The sequence below is a fragment of the Pteropus vampyrus genome, unplaced genomic scaffold, assembly GCF_000151845.1.
Source record: "Pteropus vampyrus isolate Shadow unplaced genomic scaffold, Pvam_2.0 Scaffold186, whole genome shotgun sequence".
NCBI classification, from domain to species: domain Eukaryota; kingdom Metazoa; phylum Chordata; class Mammalia; order Chiroptera; family Pteropodidae; genus Pteropus; species Pteropus vampyrus.
In genome coordinates, this window is record NW_011888967.1 from 1,515,686 (window position 1) to 1,533,796 (window position 18,111).

Here is an 18,111-nt window from a genome sequence, read left to right on the forward strand (position 1 = left end):
GTGCTCCATGATTTATTGAAGAAATGAATGTTACTTATATTATTTCCAATATCATTCCAAGTCTTTTTAGTCGCCAAATAACCTGTTCATTTCATGTCTTCCATAAAATAGTTTTCTCTATTTATTTTTAAAAATGCTTTTGACATGTATTACATTGGTACTATAGGGCAATAGTACCAATGTAATACAAAACACCACCACTACCACCATCACCCCTCTGGAACCAGATAGCATGGATCTGCAAGTAACAGGATTCCATACATACATATTCTGCATTCCATATACATGGGGGGAAATATAGATATATTTCTTTTACAGAATCTAGGCAAACAACCAAATTAATGTCTTAATTACTAATGAATTTATATACATGTACAAAATCACATAGTAGCAATAATAATATCAATTATATAGTGCTTTTATAGGTTCTAAGCATTAAATACATTAATTTTACATATTAATGTATTTAATTCTATCAACAACATGGAAACCAAGGTACAGAAAAATGAACTAATTTGTACTAAGTCATACAGCTAATCACTAACTGAACCAGAATTCAGAACCATGCTGAGTTCCAATAAAAAAAAAAATTTTAGATTAAAAAGGATAATTCCTAAAGAAATAAAAGAAAATATAACAACTTTATTTAAGTCTATTTAAAAGAAAACAAAACCACCTTTCTTAGTACTAAACAATGAAATGCAGATTTTAATACATGTCACTAGGTGATGCTCTTTGTTAAATTTCTCTCCTGATAAAGTAATCTGAGAAATTATAATTCATTCAGATGGAAAGAACTTATGCTAGGTCTAATAATAATTTAGTTGTCTCTTTAACCACAAAAGTTATGTTGTAGGTCAGGAAATAAATTTATATTCAAAGGCAAGCCACATAAATTGGGAAAGAAACTTTCTCTAAGACTATAAATTTAGACTCTTGAGACGTCCACATAATGAACACGGTATCTCCACTTACTTTTATCTTTCTCCATTTATGTCTCCATTATCTTTAATGTCTTTATAAGATTTTATATTTTTGTCAACAGAATTCTTCATTTTAAAAATTTATTCCTAGGTAACAAATTTATTCCATTGTAATGTTATCTACATTTTTATTTTCTTATGTTGAAATATTTTAAAGTAAACTGACATTACACACTTAAATATTTCAGTATACATTTTCTTTTTTTTAAGCCTACAGCACCTGGTCTTCCTAGGTGGTCTCCCATCCAAGTACTAACCAGGCCCAACTCTGCTTAGCTTCCAAGATCAGACAAGATCGGGCGTGTTCAGGGTGGCATGGCCGTAGTTCAGTATACATTTCTTAAATATCACTACACTTCACCAAAACAGTTCCTTACTATCATCTATTATCCAAAAACTAAATGGTCGATAAACATTAAAAAGAGCTCAAGCTTATTAGTAATCAGGGAAATACAAATTAACAAAGCAAAGACATACGTTGCACACATATCTAATTGGCAGAAATTTAAATGTCTGATACCAAGTATTGGAAAGGATGCAGAGCACTGGAACTCTAATACATTGCCATGGGGAAAGGAAATAACAGTCCTTCTGGAAAGACAGCTTGGCAGCATTTAGTATTACTGAAGACACACGTTTGATGCCATCTACCACGACTACATACATATACACAAAAATGTGTACCAAGAAACAAGATATGTGTACCAAAAAACGCATATAATACTGCTCACGGTAGTATTGTTTTTAATAGGAAAAATGTGAGATAACTCAAATGTCTCTTAATATTAAAGAGTATAAGTAAATTATGATATGTAAATACAATGGAATAAAACAAAGTAATGTAAAATGAACAAATCAGAGCTCTTGCAACATGAATCAATCTCACAAATTCCATACTAAAATAAAAAGATACAAAATAACATGCATACATAATATGTCTATTCATAAAAAGTTCAAAACCAATGCCTGCCACTTATTTTCAAATGGTTCAGCAAATAATATCCTTGTCTGTCTATTCAGATACAAAGAAAACTGTAGCAAAAAGTTGACAAATATGAATCTATGTGAGTATACAAAAGTTTATTGTACTATTTTGTTGTTTTTCTGTAGACTTGAGATTTTTCAAAATAAAAACAAAGAATTAAAAAAATCAGACAGAGCCAATTTATACTGTTTAGGAGCAGTTTCTTCATCTGGGTGATAGATGTATGATTTTTCTTTATAATTATTTGTTAAACTATACATATGTATTTTACACATTTTTTCCTATGTATATTTTACAAAAGAAAACAGGTAAAGGAAATGTGATGAGGTACATAAAAATACTTTCAAAGAAAAAATCATTTAAAAAATAAACTTTGTGCTTTATAATAATCAAACATAAAGGGGCTTTTGTTATGTGGGCCATTTACTTGAGATCAATTTATCAAAAGGTATATACTGAGAATCAATTTTTGAAGCTAGTAATATAAATAATGTCATCTGATTTTTCCATGGAGATAGTTCTTACAGAACCGTCAATTCTAGATCTTGTCAACTTTGATATTAGATAGTATATTCTTCTAAATAATTCCCATGAACTGCGATAAAGCTCAGTACTCATTTTGGCAGATATTCCAGCATATGCTACTTAAATATTTATTATAAGAAAACTCTGAAAGTTTTATAATTATTCAAAAATCATACACAATTTATATTGTCCATGTATAAGTGTTGTCATTTTCTGTAAGTTTTTTCAATTTCCTCATTAGGATTTCATAGTATTTTTTGAGGGAAGGTACGACTTTGTAAAAGTCAAAAGTTGTTCAGAATTTCATGTTTTCAAACTGACTTTTAATATAATTAAGTTAATCTATATGATTGTCATCTTCTGAGTCATCTAAATCAATATCAAATTCTAAATCTTCATCACTTTTTTCTTTATTTCTGCAGCTTCTTCTGCAGTTGGAACGTAGGTTATTTTCAGTATTTTCTGTCTGTTTTGTTTCTTCATTAAACCTAAAGATGAAAGGAAAAACTCTCTCAGATTTTCATTATTTAACTGTGTAGATCAAAAAGAACTTTACACTACATTTCTTGATTAACAGAAGCCTAATGAAATACATATAGAGAAAAAGATACTTAAAGACTAACTTGATCCAAATAATTATAATACTGTTATCAATAAAGTAAGCTCAAATAAATTAAGACATGATGGCCATTAAAGAAAGTAGTTATATAATAAGCAAGTCTTTTGTAATGAATAATGAATATAAACCTCATGGATAAATATTTTAATTTTCTAAAAATGTAGTTTCACTTTTATTGTAATGATAGAAAAATTTAACAAACAATTGACTTTTTCCTGTGAAGTAGAAAAAGTCTACATTAGTGTGATATATTGTAAATTAAAATTCTTACAGCTATTGAATGTTTCCTTTGAAAAAATTCACGTATCAATTACTAAAAGAGTAAAACCCAAACATAAAAAGAAATACTCACGGAGTAACAATGTCTTCTTTCTTTCCACATTTTGCGCAGACTTCAAGTTCACAGGCACATGGTCTACACATTATATGATAAGAATCCTTTACTGTCTTTTGTAAACATTTCACACTAAAAGTGAAAAACGAAATCAAATATTATTCTTCACTAATTACCTAAGATTTATTTGATGAAATGAGGGGGTGTGACTAAATGTATAGGTAAAAGCCTAAATATCAAAACACTTAGATTTGAACCTCAGATATTTATGTCACTTTAGATTAATTATTAAGCATTTCTAAAAGCAGTTTACAGATGCAAAGTAATAGTACTTGAGATTTATCTACCTTCTTAAAACTTAAAAAAAATGTCATCAGCAAATAGTGACACTTTACTTCTTCCTTCCCAATTTGGATGCCTTCTATTTCTTTTTCTTGCATAACTGTTCTGGCCAGAACTTCCAATATTATATTGATAAAAGTGGTGAGAGTGGGCATCCTTGTCTTGTCCTGATCTTGTTCCTGAAAGCTTTCAGCTTTTCACTGTTGAATATAATGTTAGTTGTCGGCTTGTTGTACATGGCATTTATTATGGTAAAGTACTTTCCCTCTACACCCATTTTGTTGAGAGTTTTTATCATAAATGGATGTTGAATTCTATCCAATGCTTTTCCTGCATCTATTAATATAATTATATTATTTTTATCTTTCATTCTGTTAACATAATATATAGCATTGATTTGCAGATTATGAACTATCCTTGCGTCTTTGGAATAAATCCCACTTGATCATGCTATATGATCCTTTTAATGTATTGTTGAATTCAGTTTGCTTATATTGTGTTGAGGATTTCTGCATTTATATTAATCAAGCTATTGGGTTGTAATTTTATTTTCTTGTGGCATCCTTGTCTGGTTTTGGTATCGGTAATGCCGGCCTCATAAAAAGAGTTTAGAAGCATTCCCACCTAGTTTTTCAAAGAGTTGAGAGAAGGGTTGGTATTCATTCTTCTTTAAATGTTTGGTAGAATTCACCAGTGAAGCTGTCTAATCCTGCACTTGTTTTTTGGGAGATTTTTTATTGCTGATTCAATCTTCTTTCTAGCAATCAGTCTGTTCAGCTTTTTTCTTAATGATTCAGTCTTGGTAGGTTGTAGGTTTCTAAGAATTTATCCATTTCTTCTAGATTGTCAAATTTGTTGGTGTATAATTGTTCAGTCATCTCTTATGATTCTCTGAATTTCTGTGGTATCAGTTGTAACATCTCCTCTTTTATTTCTGATTTTCAGTCCTCTCTCTTGGTGAGTCTAGCTAAAGGTTTGTCTATTTGTTTATTTTGTTGTTGTTGTTTATGTTTTTAAATAACGAGGTTTTCTTGATCTCTATTGTCTTTTTAGTTTCTATTTCATTTATTTCTGTTGAGCTATGTTAGTTAATTCCTTCCTTCCACTAACTTTGTGTTTTGTTTGTTCCTCTTTTCTAGTTCCTTGAGGTAGAGTCAAGTTTAAGATTTTTCTAGTTTCTTGATGTAAACATTTATTGCTGTGAACTCTTAGAATGGCTTTTGTTACATCCTACAAGTTTTGGTATATTGTATTTCATTCTTTTTTTGTCTCAGGGTATTTTTTTTATTTCTCTCTTTATTTCTTCTTTGACCCATTGGTTGTTCAGTAGCATGTTGTTTATTCTCCACAAATTAGTGAATTCACCAGTTTCACTAAAATACCTAGAAGTGGAATTTCACTAAAATACCACTGTGGTTGGAAAAGATGCTTGATTTTAATCTTCTTAAATTTTTAATACTTATTTTGTGACCTAACATATGACCTATCCTGAAGAATTTTTCACACACTTGAGAAGAATTTGTATTCTGTTGCTTTAGGATAGAATGTTATGTATATATCTGTATATTGTTAAAATGTCCATGCTACCCAATGCAATATACAGAGTCAATGCAGTCCCTATCACAATCTTAATGGCATTTTTCACAGAAATAGGACAAACAATTCTAAAATTTGTATAGAACCATAAAAGACCTTTAATAGCCAAAGCAATCTTGAGAAAGGAGAACAGAGTTGAAGGCATCGTGCTCCCTGATTTCAAACTATATTACAAAGCTATAGTAATCAAAACAGTATGATATTAGCATAAAAAGAGACACATACATCAATGGAATAGAGACCCCAGAAATAAACCCACGCATATATGGTCAATTAATTTATGATTAAAAAAAGCCAAGAATATACAATAGGGAAAGAACAGTCTCGTTAATAAATGATGTTAGAAAAGCTGGACAGCCACATGCAAAGGAATGAAACTGGACCACAACTGTAGACCGCACAAAAAAATTAACTCAAAATGAATTAAAGACTTGAATGTAAGACCTGAAACCATAAAACTAAAAGAAAACATAGGCTGTAAGCTCATTAACATCAGTCTTAGCAACGAGTTTTGGATTTGACGCCAAAAGTAAAGGCAACAAAATAAAAATTAAACAGGTGAGACTACATGAAACTAAAAAGCTTCTATACAGCAAAGGAAATCATCAACAAAATAAAAAGGCAATCTGTTGAATGGGAGAAAATATTTGCAAGTCATATATCTGTCAAGGGTTAATATCCAAAGGTACAAAGGACTCATACGACTCAATAGCAAAAACAATCTGATTTAAAAATGGGCAGAGGATCTGAATAGACATTTTTTCAAAAAAGGCATACAGATGACCAAAAAGCATATGAAAAGATGCTAAACATCATTAATTCTTAGGGAAATGATATTTAAAACCACAATGAGATATCCCTTCAAGAAGCTATTATCAAAAAGACTAGAAATAACAAGTGTTGGTGAGAATATAAAGAGAGTTCTTGTGCACGGTTGGTGAAAATGTAAATTGGTGCAGCCTCTACGTAAACAATATGGAGGTCCCTTAAAAAATTAAAAATAGAACAATCATAAGATCCAGCAATTCCACTTCAGGGTATATATAATTCCATTTCTTTATATGTATAAAGAAGACACTAACTTCCATGTTCATTACAGTATTATTTATAAAAGCCAAGAAATTGAAACAACCTAAGTGTCCATGAATGGATAAATGGATAAAGAAAATGTGGTATATATGTATAACTGAATATTATTCAGCCATAAAAATAAAGAAAATCTTGCTATTTACAACTACATGTATGGACCTTGAGGGTACTATGCTAAGTGAAATAAGTCAGATGGAGAAAGACAAATATCATATGATCTCATTTATATGTAGAATCCAAAACTAAAGCAAAAACAAAACAAAACAAAACCTAGTGCATGGATACAGACAGCAGATTGGTTGTCAGAGGCAGGGGTGGAATGTAGGTAAAATGGATGAAGGGGGTCAATAGGTATAAACTTCCAGTTATAAAATAAATAAGTCATGAGGATACAATGTACAACATGGTGACCAGTTAATACTGTACTGCAGATTTGAAAGTTGCTAAGACTATAAATCTTAAAAGTTCTCATCACAAGAAAAAAAATTTTTGTAACTATGTATGGTGATGGATATTAACTGGACTTAATCTTGGTGATCATTTCACAATGTATACAAATATCATATCATTATATTATATATCTAAAACTAATATAGTGTTACATGTCAATTATACCTCAATTAAAAAAAATTAAAAACTTTTGTGCATCAAAGGACACTATCAAGAAAGTAAAATGAAACCCCTACTGAATGAGAGTAAACATTTTCAAGTCAAATCTGGTAAGAAATGTGTTTTTAGACTATATAAAGAACTTATAACTTAGTAATAAAAACATAAATAACTCAATTAAAAATAAGTAAAATATCTGAATAGACATTTTCACGAGGAAGATATATACATGTCCAAGAAGCATATAAGAAGATGCTCAACATCGCTAGGTACCAGGGAAATGTGAATCAAAATCACAATGAGATACCATCTCACACCCACTGGGATGCTAATTATCAAAAAGAAGGGCAATAACAAGTGTTGGTAAGGATGTCGAGAAATCTGAACCATTATATTGCTAGTGGGAAGTAAAAAGAAATGGTCACTTTTGAAAACAATTTGGCAGCTCCTCAGTTAAATATAGTTAACAAATAACCCAAGAACTCCAGTTTTAGATATATACCCAAGAGAACTGAAAACATATGTAAACACATATATAAACATGAAATGTTCATAGCAGCATTATTTGTAATAGCCAAAAAAAGTGGAAACAATCCCAAAGTCCATCAACTAATGAGTGAAAATATAAAATATATAGTTAGACAATGCAATAATATTTAGTAATACAAATAGAATTAAGTACTAATAAATGTTAGAACATATCTGAAAAATTTATGTTAATTAAATTAATAGTCATAAAGACTATACATTGTATGATTCTGTTTATGTGAAGTGTCCAAAATCAGCAAATCTAGAGAAAGAAAGCAAAGGGTAAGGGGGACTGGAAGAAATAGAGACTGACTGCTAATGAGCATAGGGTTCTGAGAAAACAAAAATGTTCACAATTGATTGCTGTGACAGTTGCACAACTCTGATATACTACATCACTGAGAAGTATACTCAAATGGATGAACTATGCAGTATGTGACTTCAATCTTAATAAAGATTTAATGTTATGTTTATGAAAAGTCAAGTGGAAATGTGAGAAATCAGAAAAACATGGGGTGAGAGATACAAGATATAAGAAATCCACTTTAAACATAAATATATAGTTAAAAGTAGAAGGACAAGGAAAAAATATACAAACACTAATCAAAAGAAAGTTGGCGTGGCTACATTATTATCAAAATGGACTTCCAAGCAAAAAAAAAACCTCCACTAAAAAAAAAAATATTAACATGATATAAAGGAATCAATCTTCCAAAAACACACAATAATCCTAAATTTTATGCACCTTAAAGAATGTTCAAATAAATGAGGCAAACTATTGAACTACAAAGAGAAATGGACAAATCCACAATTACAACTAGAGACTTCAACAATTCTCTATCACTGATGGGGTAAACAGACAAAAAAAATCAATAAAAATATAAAACGAATGATTTATAGAAGACTATCAACCAAACTGACGTTTCTAGAACACTCCACCCAACAAGGGCAAGATAGTCTTTTCAAGCACATATGAAACATTCTCCAAGATGGACCATCTCTGAGCCGTAAAATCAATCCTAATAAATTAAAAAAATAAATAACCTGAAACTTATTATATGAAGTACATTCTCTTACCACAGTGAAATTAACTAGAAATCAATAACAGAAAAATATCTGGAAAATGTCCAAGTATCTATAAATTGAACACTTCTAAATAACCTACAAGTCAAAGAAGAAATCACAGGAAAAATTAGAAAATATTTTGATTGATAGACAATGAAAACTATCAAAATCTGTAGAAGAGAGCTAAAGAAATTCTTGGAAAATTTATATAATTAAATGTTTATACTGAACAAGAACTATCTAAAGTTCTACCTTAGGAAAGCAGAAAAAGAAGTGTAAATTAAACTCAAAGCAAACAAAAGGAAGAAATATTGATATGAACAGTAATCAATGAAACTGAAAATAGTTGAATTTTGTTTTTAATACTATATACTATAAAGGTGAATTTTACTGCATGTAAATTACACCTTCAAAACACTTGACTGGGAAAAATAAGTTAAAATCTAAAAGGAACCCTAAATTACAATCTAATTGAAAATAATTATTAAAATTTTGTGTTAATTTATTTGGTATGTTGTTGTGACTTTCTAAAAAGCTTTACTTAATTAGTCTACAATAAAAAATAGATTTAAAAATGTATGCCATTAGAACGCATACAGGTAAAGTTATAATAATTCAAATAAAGATATCTTTCACCGTGTTCTTGGCTTCCATTTTTTAAAATTTTAAAATAATTTTTTAAAAAAGTTCATCTTGGTTAGGTTCACCTAAGCTTCAAGAAAATTAGAACACTTTCATTTCTAAATATATGTTTTTATACCACGGACTCCAGAGGTAAACCAATCCTTAAGTATTCAAAATTGCTAATTCGGAGACAAAATTGTATTTACCAAACTGTTAATGTTAAAACTTACATGCAAAATAGGCTTAAAAATGGGATATTCCGTTTTGGAATCTGAAGTCAAAAGATCACGGATTCCACATTCTCTAGCCAACGAGTCCCCAAAACAGTGACTTTAACACAGGCTCAAACACCTGCAAAGCTTATTACAATGCAGATTAATGGTTCACCTCTTGTTTATGTAATCAGAATCTTGGGGCTGGGTCCCAAGAATCTGCCTGTTAAACAAACTCTTCAAGACATTCTTATGCACACAACTTGAGAACTCTTGACTAGATCAAAGTAATACTGCCTTGATCAGGGGATTTTCCATTGTTCCCGTAGCTGGTTGAGACTGTAATGGCCAATTCTGAGAAGGGAAGGAATTCTATTGCTGAAAGCAATTATGCTCTTTTCAAATTTAAATTAATTCTGAAAAACAGGTTTTATTGGTCTACTACCTTTGTGACTGACTATAAATATACCTATTTACAAAGAGATATATACACGTTGTTAAAATGACATGTTTCTTTTTTATAAATGTAAGAATAAACTATATAAATTTATAGACGTCTAAATAAACTATATAAATTTATAGATATTTACAACCCTCCAGTTTCTCTGTCACAGAAGTGGGAGCTTTGTGTGCCTTCTCTTTCAAAACTCTTAATCCATGCTTTACATCCTCACTGGGAGAATAAGAGAAGAGCTGAAAGTAATTGAGTTTCTGGATTTTTTTTCACTTTAATACATTTATTTATCTAGCTAAAGAATCTTGATTGTAAGCATGGAATAATTTAGATACGATTTTAATGAGATATGCATTCAAAGTTGTCATAAAATCTGTGAAGTATATTGAAATGTCTTTTAACATAACTGCAAGTTATTTAATCACTTCTGTGGGTTTTCTTTATTACAAAATACATATAGTAAGGAAAACAATTCAACTAAATATAAATTTTACCTAATTTCTCTTGAAGATGGCTATACTTTAAAAATTTTGTGAGTACACTGCTAAGAGAAATTCAGAGATGTTAAAATAATGATGATTTTGCCTTCTTTTAATTTCTCCATGGAATATAATTTCTAAGAAAAATCAAACAATCTTGACCATTCATATACCACTACTAATCATTTTAGTGGAAACTGTGGTCAAAGAAAAACACAGGTTGTACCCATAAACAATATTTACTAACAAAGGAGACAGTAGTACACTTTTTTAAATGTTACAAAATTTGTAATTTTTTACAATGAAAAATACAAAAGGAAAGAAAAGTAATTAAAAGATAAAAAATGTTCACTGCATATTTAAGGATGAAATCAGGGGAAAAAAATCTGAAGTGTTAAATAGACCACCATAAATAGTAGAAAATATTATTTTGAAAACAGCACTGATTTGGGAAACAGAAGACCTAGATTCTAGCCCAGCTTCAATATCTTTTCTATACAATCTTTGAAAGTCACTTTAACTTCTTTGAATCTCATTCTTATAATGAATACTAAAAGTACTGGTACCTTAGCATGAACAAAGACAGTGCCACCACATTGTATTAGTAATCACCATATTCATCACTTTCACAAACTCACAGTTAAAAAGCAAAAATAAAAATCCCATATACTTTTAAGTGACATCATTATGGTAGCAGCATGACTTTTTATATTGTATAATAAAACATATCAACATTTGGAAGATCTGTATAACTCAGTGAACTAATATTTTCTAAATGAGCAAATGGAAAATCATCCATAAGTGAAAGATCCATCCCAAGTACAAGACAGACCAGTTTAGCTTAACAGCATATAAAGTGTTCATTGATGTGGTTTCAGATTCTACATTGTAACTAACCTTTAGGAAACTGCCACTTGTTGAAATTTGATATAGTATCAAAGATGAATTTCTAAAATTATCTGGAAAAGACTATTAAAATTTACATTTATTCCTTTTAAAGTTTACTCTTTCCTTTTCCTTCTACTAGCTGGACACTAAAGACATTTGTAAAAATGTAAAACAATGCCATTTGTCTAATAATTTTGTTTTGAAAGTTATTTTTCATAAAATGTTATTAATATTAACACTTAATGGGCCTATGTTGTTTATATTCATATTATTTATTAAATAATTATTTTTAAAATGTCAGTTTGCAAATATAATACAATAGATATCAACAGATATAATCCTGCTATAACTTTTCTGGCACTACCTTCATTTCCTTGTTATATTATTACACTTTAACCTTTATCATAATTCAGCTCCACTGATAATAATACTCTCACATATGTGATGACTAGGTGCTTTTGTAAACAGTGAGCTGTGGTACTCCACCCTTGGTGTACAAATAACAGAAACTTAACATCAACAGAGTTCCATAAGTCACACTTCCTCCAGTGGCTCTAAGTAATCTGTGCTAATGTAGAAAGATTCTGTAACTATACTAAGGAATTACATCATATGCTACCTTGAAAATGCTTTTAAAGAAACACTATCCCCAAATTCCAAAAACTGAGAAGTTACAATTCACATCCCTGTGTCCCTAAATGATATGTTTGAAAATAAGTAGAGGGATCACTCTATCTCTTCTTATTGTAACAGTATATTTTATTAGATTAATTCTTAAAAAGAACACAAAATATTTACCACTGACCAAAAGTACTTTAGAAAAAAAAGAGAAAAATCACAATTATTACACTTTAAGGCAGGCAATTTTAAATCAAAGCTTGCTGTATCAATCTTAATGTCAAAAAATAGGATTCATGCACTGTTGAACAATTGATAAAATAAAACTCCACTTTTACCTTTAAATATTAAAGGACAAGGTCCCAGGCAAGAATAAAGCCAGAGTTAACAGTCACCACACACTACAACATGACAAGAAAAGAACCACCTATGACTAAAACTCCACTCCAGCACATCTTAATACTCCTGGAATGTGGTGACATTATCACTGATTAATCATCAGAGACTCAACCTATTATAAGAAATGCTGGAGTTGAAGAGCATAACAAAAGAAGACAAAGCATATAGTTTATTTATCATACACTGGTATACATGGAGAGTACTGATAATATTGCAATATATAACAATGTTTACCTTTGTTTGATAAAAGAACAAAAAATAATAATGGTCAACCCACTTTTTAAAGTATAGATAGTCGACCACGTAACATATATTATCAGTCTCGTTTTCTCTTCATTAAATGTATATTCAAAGTATACAGAAAATTTTTTTCACAAGCAACATTGATTAATGTTATGGATCACCACATGCGTGTCCTCTTTTTATACAAAGTTTTTTTTCTAATCTAACCAAATTGGCCAAACTAAGACCTTCAAGATAATCTTGTATAAACCAGCAATCCTTTTTTTTTTTTTAAAGTTTATCTATCTATCTATCTACCTACCTACCTACCTAATTTATTTTTTGGTGTTGGTAAAAAAAACATAACATAAAATTTGCCGTCTTAATTATTTTACTTTTTATTTTTTAAATTATTTTATTATTATTATTTATGCCTACAGCACCTGGTCTTCCTAGGTGGTCTCCCACCCAAGTACTAACCAGGCCCGACCCTGCTCAGCTTCCGAGATCAGACATCAGGCTTGTTCAGGGTGGCATGGCCACAGACCATGGACCGTGGCTCCACTGCGGTGCAAACCCAGGATCTTCTGCGTACACGAACAAAGCAGACATGCTAACCACTACACTATGGAACCACATCTGCCATCTTAATCATTTTAAAGTGTACAGTACAGTAGTGTTAAGCACATTTACACTGTTGTACAACCAATCTCCAGAACTCTCACCACAAAAGTTTGAAACTCTGTACCCATTAAACAACCCGCCTTGTCCCCTTCTGCCAGCCCTTGGTAACCACTATTCTACTTTCCGTTGCTATAAATTTGACTATTTTAGATAACCTAATATAAATGGAATCATACAGTATTTCTCTTTTTGCAACTGGCTTATTTCACTAAGCATAATGTCTTAAAGGCTCATCCATATTGTAGCCTGTGACAGAATTTCCTCCCTTTTTAAGGCTAAATATATATATACGATATTCCATTGTCTACATACTACTGTGGCAGTCAGTGAGAATAAAAATTAAGAGGCAATACATTTTAAAATTATCAGTCAGGAAGTGCTAAATACATGGATGTGAAAACCAGACCCTCAGGGGGAGTGACTTTGTTTAACGAAAAGATTTAATGAAAAGCAAAGTGTTTTATGCATAAAGCCCCCCACGTCATCAAAATGTTAGGCCAGATGACCCTAGTGCAATGTTGGTTCGAAGGCATGTTACTACACCAGTTACTCCTCTTTCACTTGAATTATTTTTAGGATGAAATCTACTTTCAATCAACATTCTTCTTGTGGCATTTAAGGCCTGGGCTCCCTTCTCCTCATTCAGGACAGTTTTCTTTTGGCCTGTTGTGTTCAACAGACTTCTGGGTAAGCTTTTATTTTTGTCAAGAAGTCTACAGCTGAAAAGTCTGAAAACCAATGACCTAAGATATATATAACATTTCAGTGGCTTGGCCCTATGAGTATCTATTTATTTTGTACACACCAGGGTTTCTCAACCAAGACACTATTGACATGTTGGGCTGGATAGGTCTTTGCGGTGGGGGCTGTCCTATGTACTGTAGGATGTTTAGCAGCATCCCTGGCCTCTACCCACTATATACCAGTACCATCCCTCCCAGATCTTCTAGTCATGATGATCAAAACTGTCTCTAGATATTCCCGAATGTCCCCTGTGGGGCGAAATCCTCCCTTCCCAGTTGAGAGCTGCAGATATAGAGGACTTAACAGGACCAATTCTAACCTCAGACTCCAATCTGTTCGTGGCCTGTTGCTGTTGATATCAGTTTCCCCTTTCTCTTTTATTACTATAACAATATTAAACATGAGCTCACTGTATTACTGGTGAATTTTTCTTTCACGGGTAGGAGGAGAAAAGAAGCAGGATAGAGATTCTAATACAAATTCAGGTATTTGCCTACCACACTTCCAAATTAATAGGAAAAAAAGGTTGCATAGTTACCTGAAATACAAGACATAAGAAGTTTCTAAGTACCAGCTTAGGCATTTCAATATCTAAATGTAAAATCTATTGTGTAGATACATGTATATATATATAAAAAAAGCAGGATATAGTCATATAAATCCCAACAAAAGACAAATTTAATTTATAAGCAATTAGCTTGAAAAAAACATTTAAAATTTCAAAACAATTTATGCTACCATCAGCATCTTTCATCAATGGATTTAAAACTCTTACAATGTTGGTCAAATTTTAATATGCAGAAAAAGCAAAGTGGCTATAGATGAGTTATTCTTTCTATAAGATTCTCAATTTTGGATTAGAGTTTGAAAGCTAGACTTTTCAAAATGCCTAATGTGTCACATATTCAGTATAATCTCAAATCCCTGATGTTCTAGGCCAGGTATGAGACCTCGTAAGTAACATGTTCAGACCACATTTTAACTAGCAGTTTCTTAGTGTCTCATTATTCACCATTTGTTTTACATTAGCTTAGGCTTCTTTATTCCTAGAGATTTTCCTTTAGGCATTAATGTCTTGTTATCTGTATTTTGGGATTTATACAATATTTTATTTCCCTTGTTTGCATTTATTATGAACAATTCTATGGCTAACCACATCTGCCCCAGGGTGATGTGGAATAGCAGCGCCTGACGTCCTCTGAGCCCTCATCTCATTGACTCAGCTGAGGTCTCTCAAAGGCCTCTGGGTTACACTGTACTATCCAGGTAGCGGCAACATCACCATGAACTTCCCTGACTTCAAGAACTTCAATGATTCTAAGACAGGACACAGTTGCTGACCTTTAGGTCCACGTGTTCACACCTAACCATTCTTAAAGGTTGTTGTGCTGTAAGTTTTCTGGAACTATATATAAGATTTGCTATTAACACTGTCTCTTTTTATTTTTAAGTGAGTCTTTGTTTCCTTCTTAAGAAAATATTTGTTCTTCCAGGATTTAAAGTATACAAATGCTTCTGGAGCTGTAAAATATTAAGACCATATACAGAAAGATGTAAAATCCAAGAGCTGTCTGAAATAATTAAGTTCAGAAATTTTACAGCAAATCATAGCATCTGAAAATTTGTAATAATCAACATTATCTTTTAAATACTAGAATACTCATAATGAAGATAAACATAAGATGCAGCACATACAAAAGAAACTAATATTAAAATAATGGATAAGGCAGGAATGTTTTTAAGTAATTTTGTTTGTTATAATACTAATCTATTAAAACTCTATGGCTATGTAAATATTTATTACCTATACTTCAAATTCTTTTAGGAAATAATGCTACCAAGAGAAAAATAGAGACTGGTGATGAAATCTGAAAATACCTTTACAGAAAGACTTGCTAAAATATTCAGAAAGCTACAAACCTTATATTAGGCAGGCCTATTAACTAAAACTACATGGTTTATTAACATAATCAGCATCTAATTTTTATGGTAGAGACTACAGTTAATTCATTCATGGAAATCTAGTATTGGACATAAACAGTTGCCAAATTTCCCCACTAGTAATTTGGGCCAGTGAGCATAAAAATTATCAGATTTGTTTAAAATTGTTTTCTTTATGGAGGAATGCTAGAGAACATGAAAAAGACTCAAAGATAGAGAGAAACTTAAAGGAGTCAACTATACCTATAATAAATAACTAAAAAAATTCTGCTATAAAAGTGTAATACAAAAAAAAAAATCTAAATAGCTAATCTATCCTTCCTTGAGGCTTTTACCTTTTGGTATTAAAAAAGAAGCATCTTAAGTGAAATAAACCACCCAAAATAAAAAATTCAAAACTGTTAAATATTCTCGAGAAGACAAATTACCCTATAGCTTGACTTACAGATTTGTAAAATGTCTGATATCATTTTTCAGTAAAAATTAACAGCAAAGGTTCTCTCATATTTATTATTTAGGCAACCTTCCAAACTTTAAGTAAAATTTTCTCCAATAAAAGAAGAGGGAATATATTTAAGGAAGATGCCACCACAGAATAGCTAAAAGGAAAATAAAGCAACAGTGAACAAATATGTGTTCTAAATAGCTATACTATACAGACTACCAAATTAAACTCATAATGTAAAAGCACTATCACATATATTAATGCTAAATTTTATATTTGGAATTATCACTTTTCTCTTTTAGGCAGCAATCAACCTCTAATATGGTCCTTGTTCAGCTGAGCTAAAGAATATAAGGGAGCAGGACCAGGATGTATATATATAAGGCTGATAAAAGAATCCCAGAATTATAGAAAAACGGTGAGGAACAGAGGGATGAGAAACAAAGTCCAGTATCTTTTCATTTAGACTCAAATATTCAAAGGGATAAAATTAAAAGTTACCAACCTAGTGATTTATTTATGATCATCTAAGCCTTTTCAGTAATCTTCATGGGTTGAATTAAAAAGTCAGACCCCTTTTAAGATCTCCTTGGTAAAGATGATCCATAGTAAATACTGTTGCCTCATAAGTGGAAGGTGGACTTTTACAAAATAAACTTCTTCTTCTCTGCCCTAATCCACCTGTTATGAACAAGATTCTATAAAAAATGGTGCATTATTTATTTATGAAAGAATGAGACAGGGAATGACGAATCCACTTTTTCAATCTATTTGCCTTCACAAAGCAAGACTCAGCATGTAAGATGAAATTCTACATGAAAGAATGAAATTTTTTTCTCTATTTATTTTAATATTTATTTAGGTAATTTTGAAAATCGGAGAATGAAATAAAAAGCTATGATATATATAATACTGGTAAGGTAATTAAAAAACTTAACTCACCATTTTTTAGGCTTTGACAATGGTTTGTATTTGCTGTATTTTACTCGCCATTCAAGAACTTCTTTACAGCGCTGACACACTCCATCGTGAAGTTTTGCATTAATTTTCTTAAAAACAAACAGAAAAGCGAATTGAGAATTTCACCTGAGCCAGCATTGCAAACCCCATGAAAAAGGCACGAGAAAGTTTTTTTAAAATGGTAACCTAACTTTAATCTGTGTAACATTTTATAATATACTATGTATGTTTACATACATTACTCAATTTGGTTCTTTACAAAAGCAAAGATTCTTACTGATGTACTCAGAATCATCTAGGAAACTTTTTAATTTCCTGGCAGGAGTATTTTTTTTTTTTTTTCTGAAATACAATGGATTTATTTAATTGATTGTATTTGAGTGTCCAACACTCCCTCCTCCCCAAGGCCGGAGTATTCTGAGAAAATCCTTACCACTAACTCTGATGTGTACACATGTTAAAACTCAAACTGTACAGTTAAGGTATGTGCATTTTACTGTACGTAAATTATACCTCAATAAAAATGTAATAATAAAGAAGAAAACTTAATTCATATTTGAAGACTACTTTTTGACAATTCAAATCTTACCACTGAAAAATGAGAAATTAAACTTAGAAATTAAAAGTCCTGAATGTCAGTCTGTGGGAGAGAGCAGACTATGAAACGAGAAAGGAATGCCAGGGAGAAGCAGCTGCAAGCAAGAAGGCATTTAATTATTCAATTTAATCCATTTGTATTCTCATGTAAAGAAAAATGTTTTAGAAA

At 31.0% G+C, this 18,111-nt stretch overlaps 1 protein-coding gene and 2 pseudogenes across 1 annotated transcript in view; all 3 read right to left on the reverse strand.

Moving 5' to 3' along the window:
• Positions 1-1,191: 1,191 nt before the first annotated feature.
• LOC111746417 lies at positions 1,192-1,310 on the reverse strand (annotated as a pseudogene).
• Positions 1,311-1,398: 88 nt separating this feature from the next.
• CUNH9orf85 (chromosome unknown C9orf85 homolog) overlaps positions 1,399-18,111 on the reverse strand; it is a 41,097-nt gene continuing 24,384 nt past the window's right edge. The window contains exons 2-4 of the mRNA XM_011371265.2: positions 17,328-17,434; positions 3,465-3,578; positions 1,399-2,981 (exon numbers count right to left, since the gene is read on the reverse strand). Of these exons, the coding sequence (XP_011369567.1) occupies positions 2,831-2,981; positions 3,465-3,578; positions 17,328-17,434 (372 nt within the window). The 3' untranslated portion in view covers positions 1,399-2,830. The remainder of the gene's footprint in view (positions 2,982-3,464; positions 3,579-17,327; positions 17,435-18,111) is intronic.
• Positions 13,003-13,118, reverse strand: LOC111746412 (annotated as a pseudogene).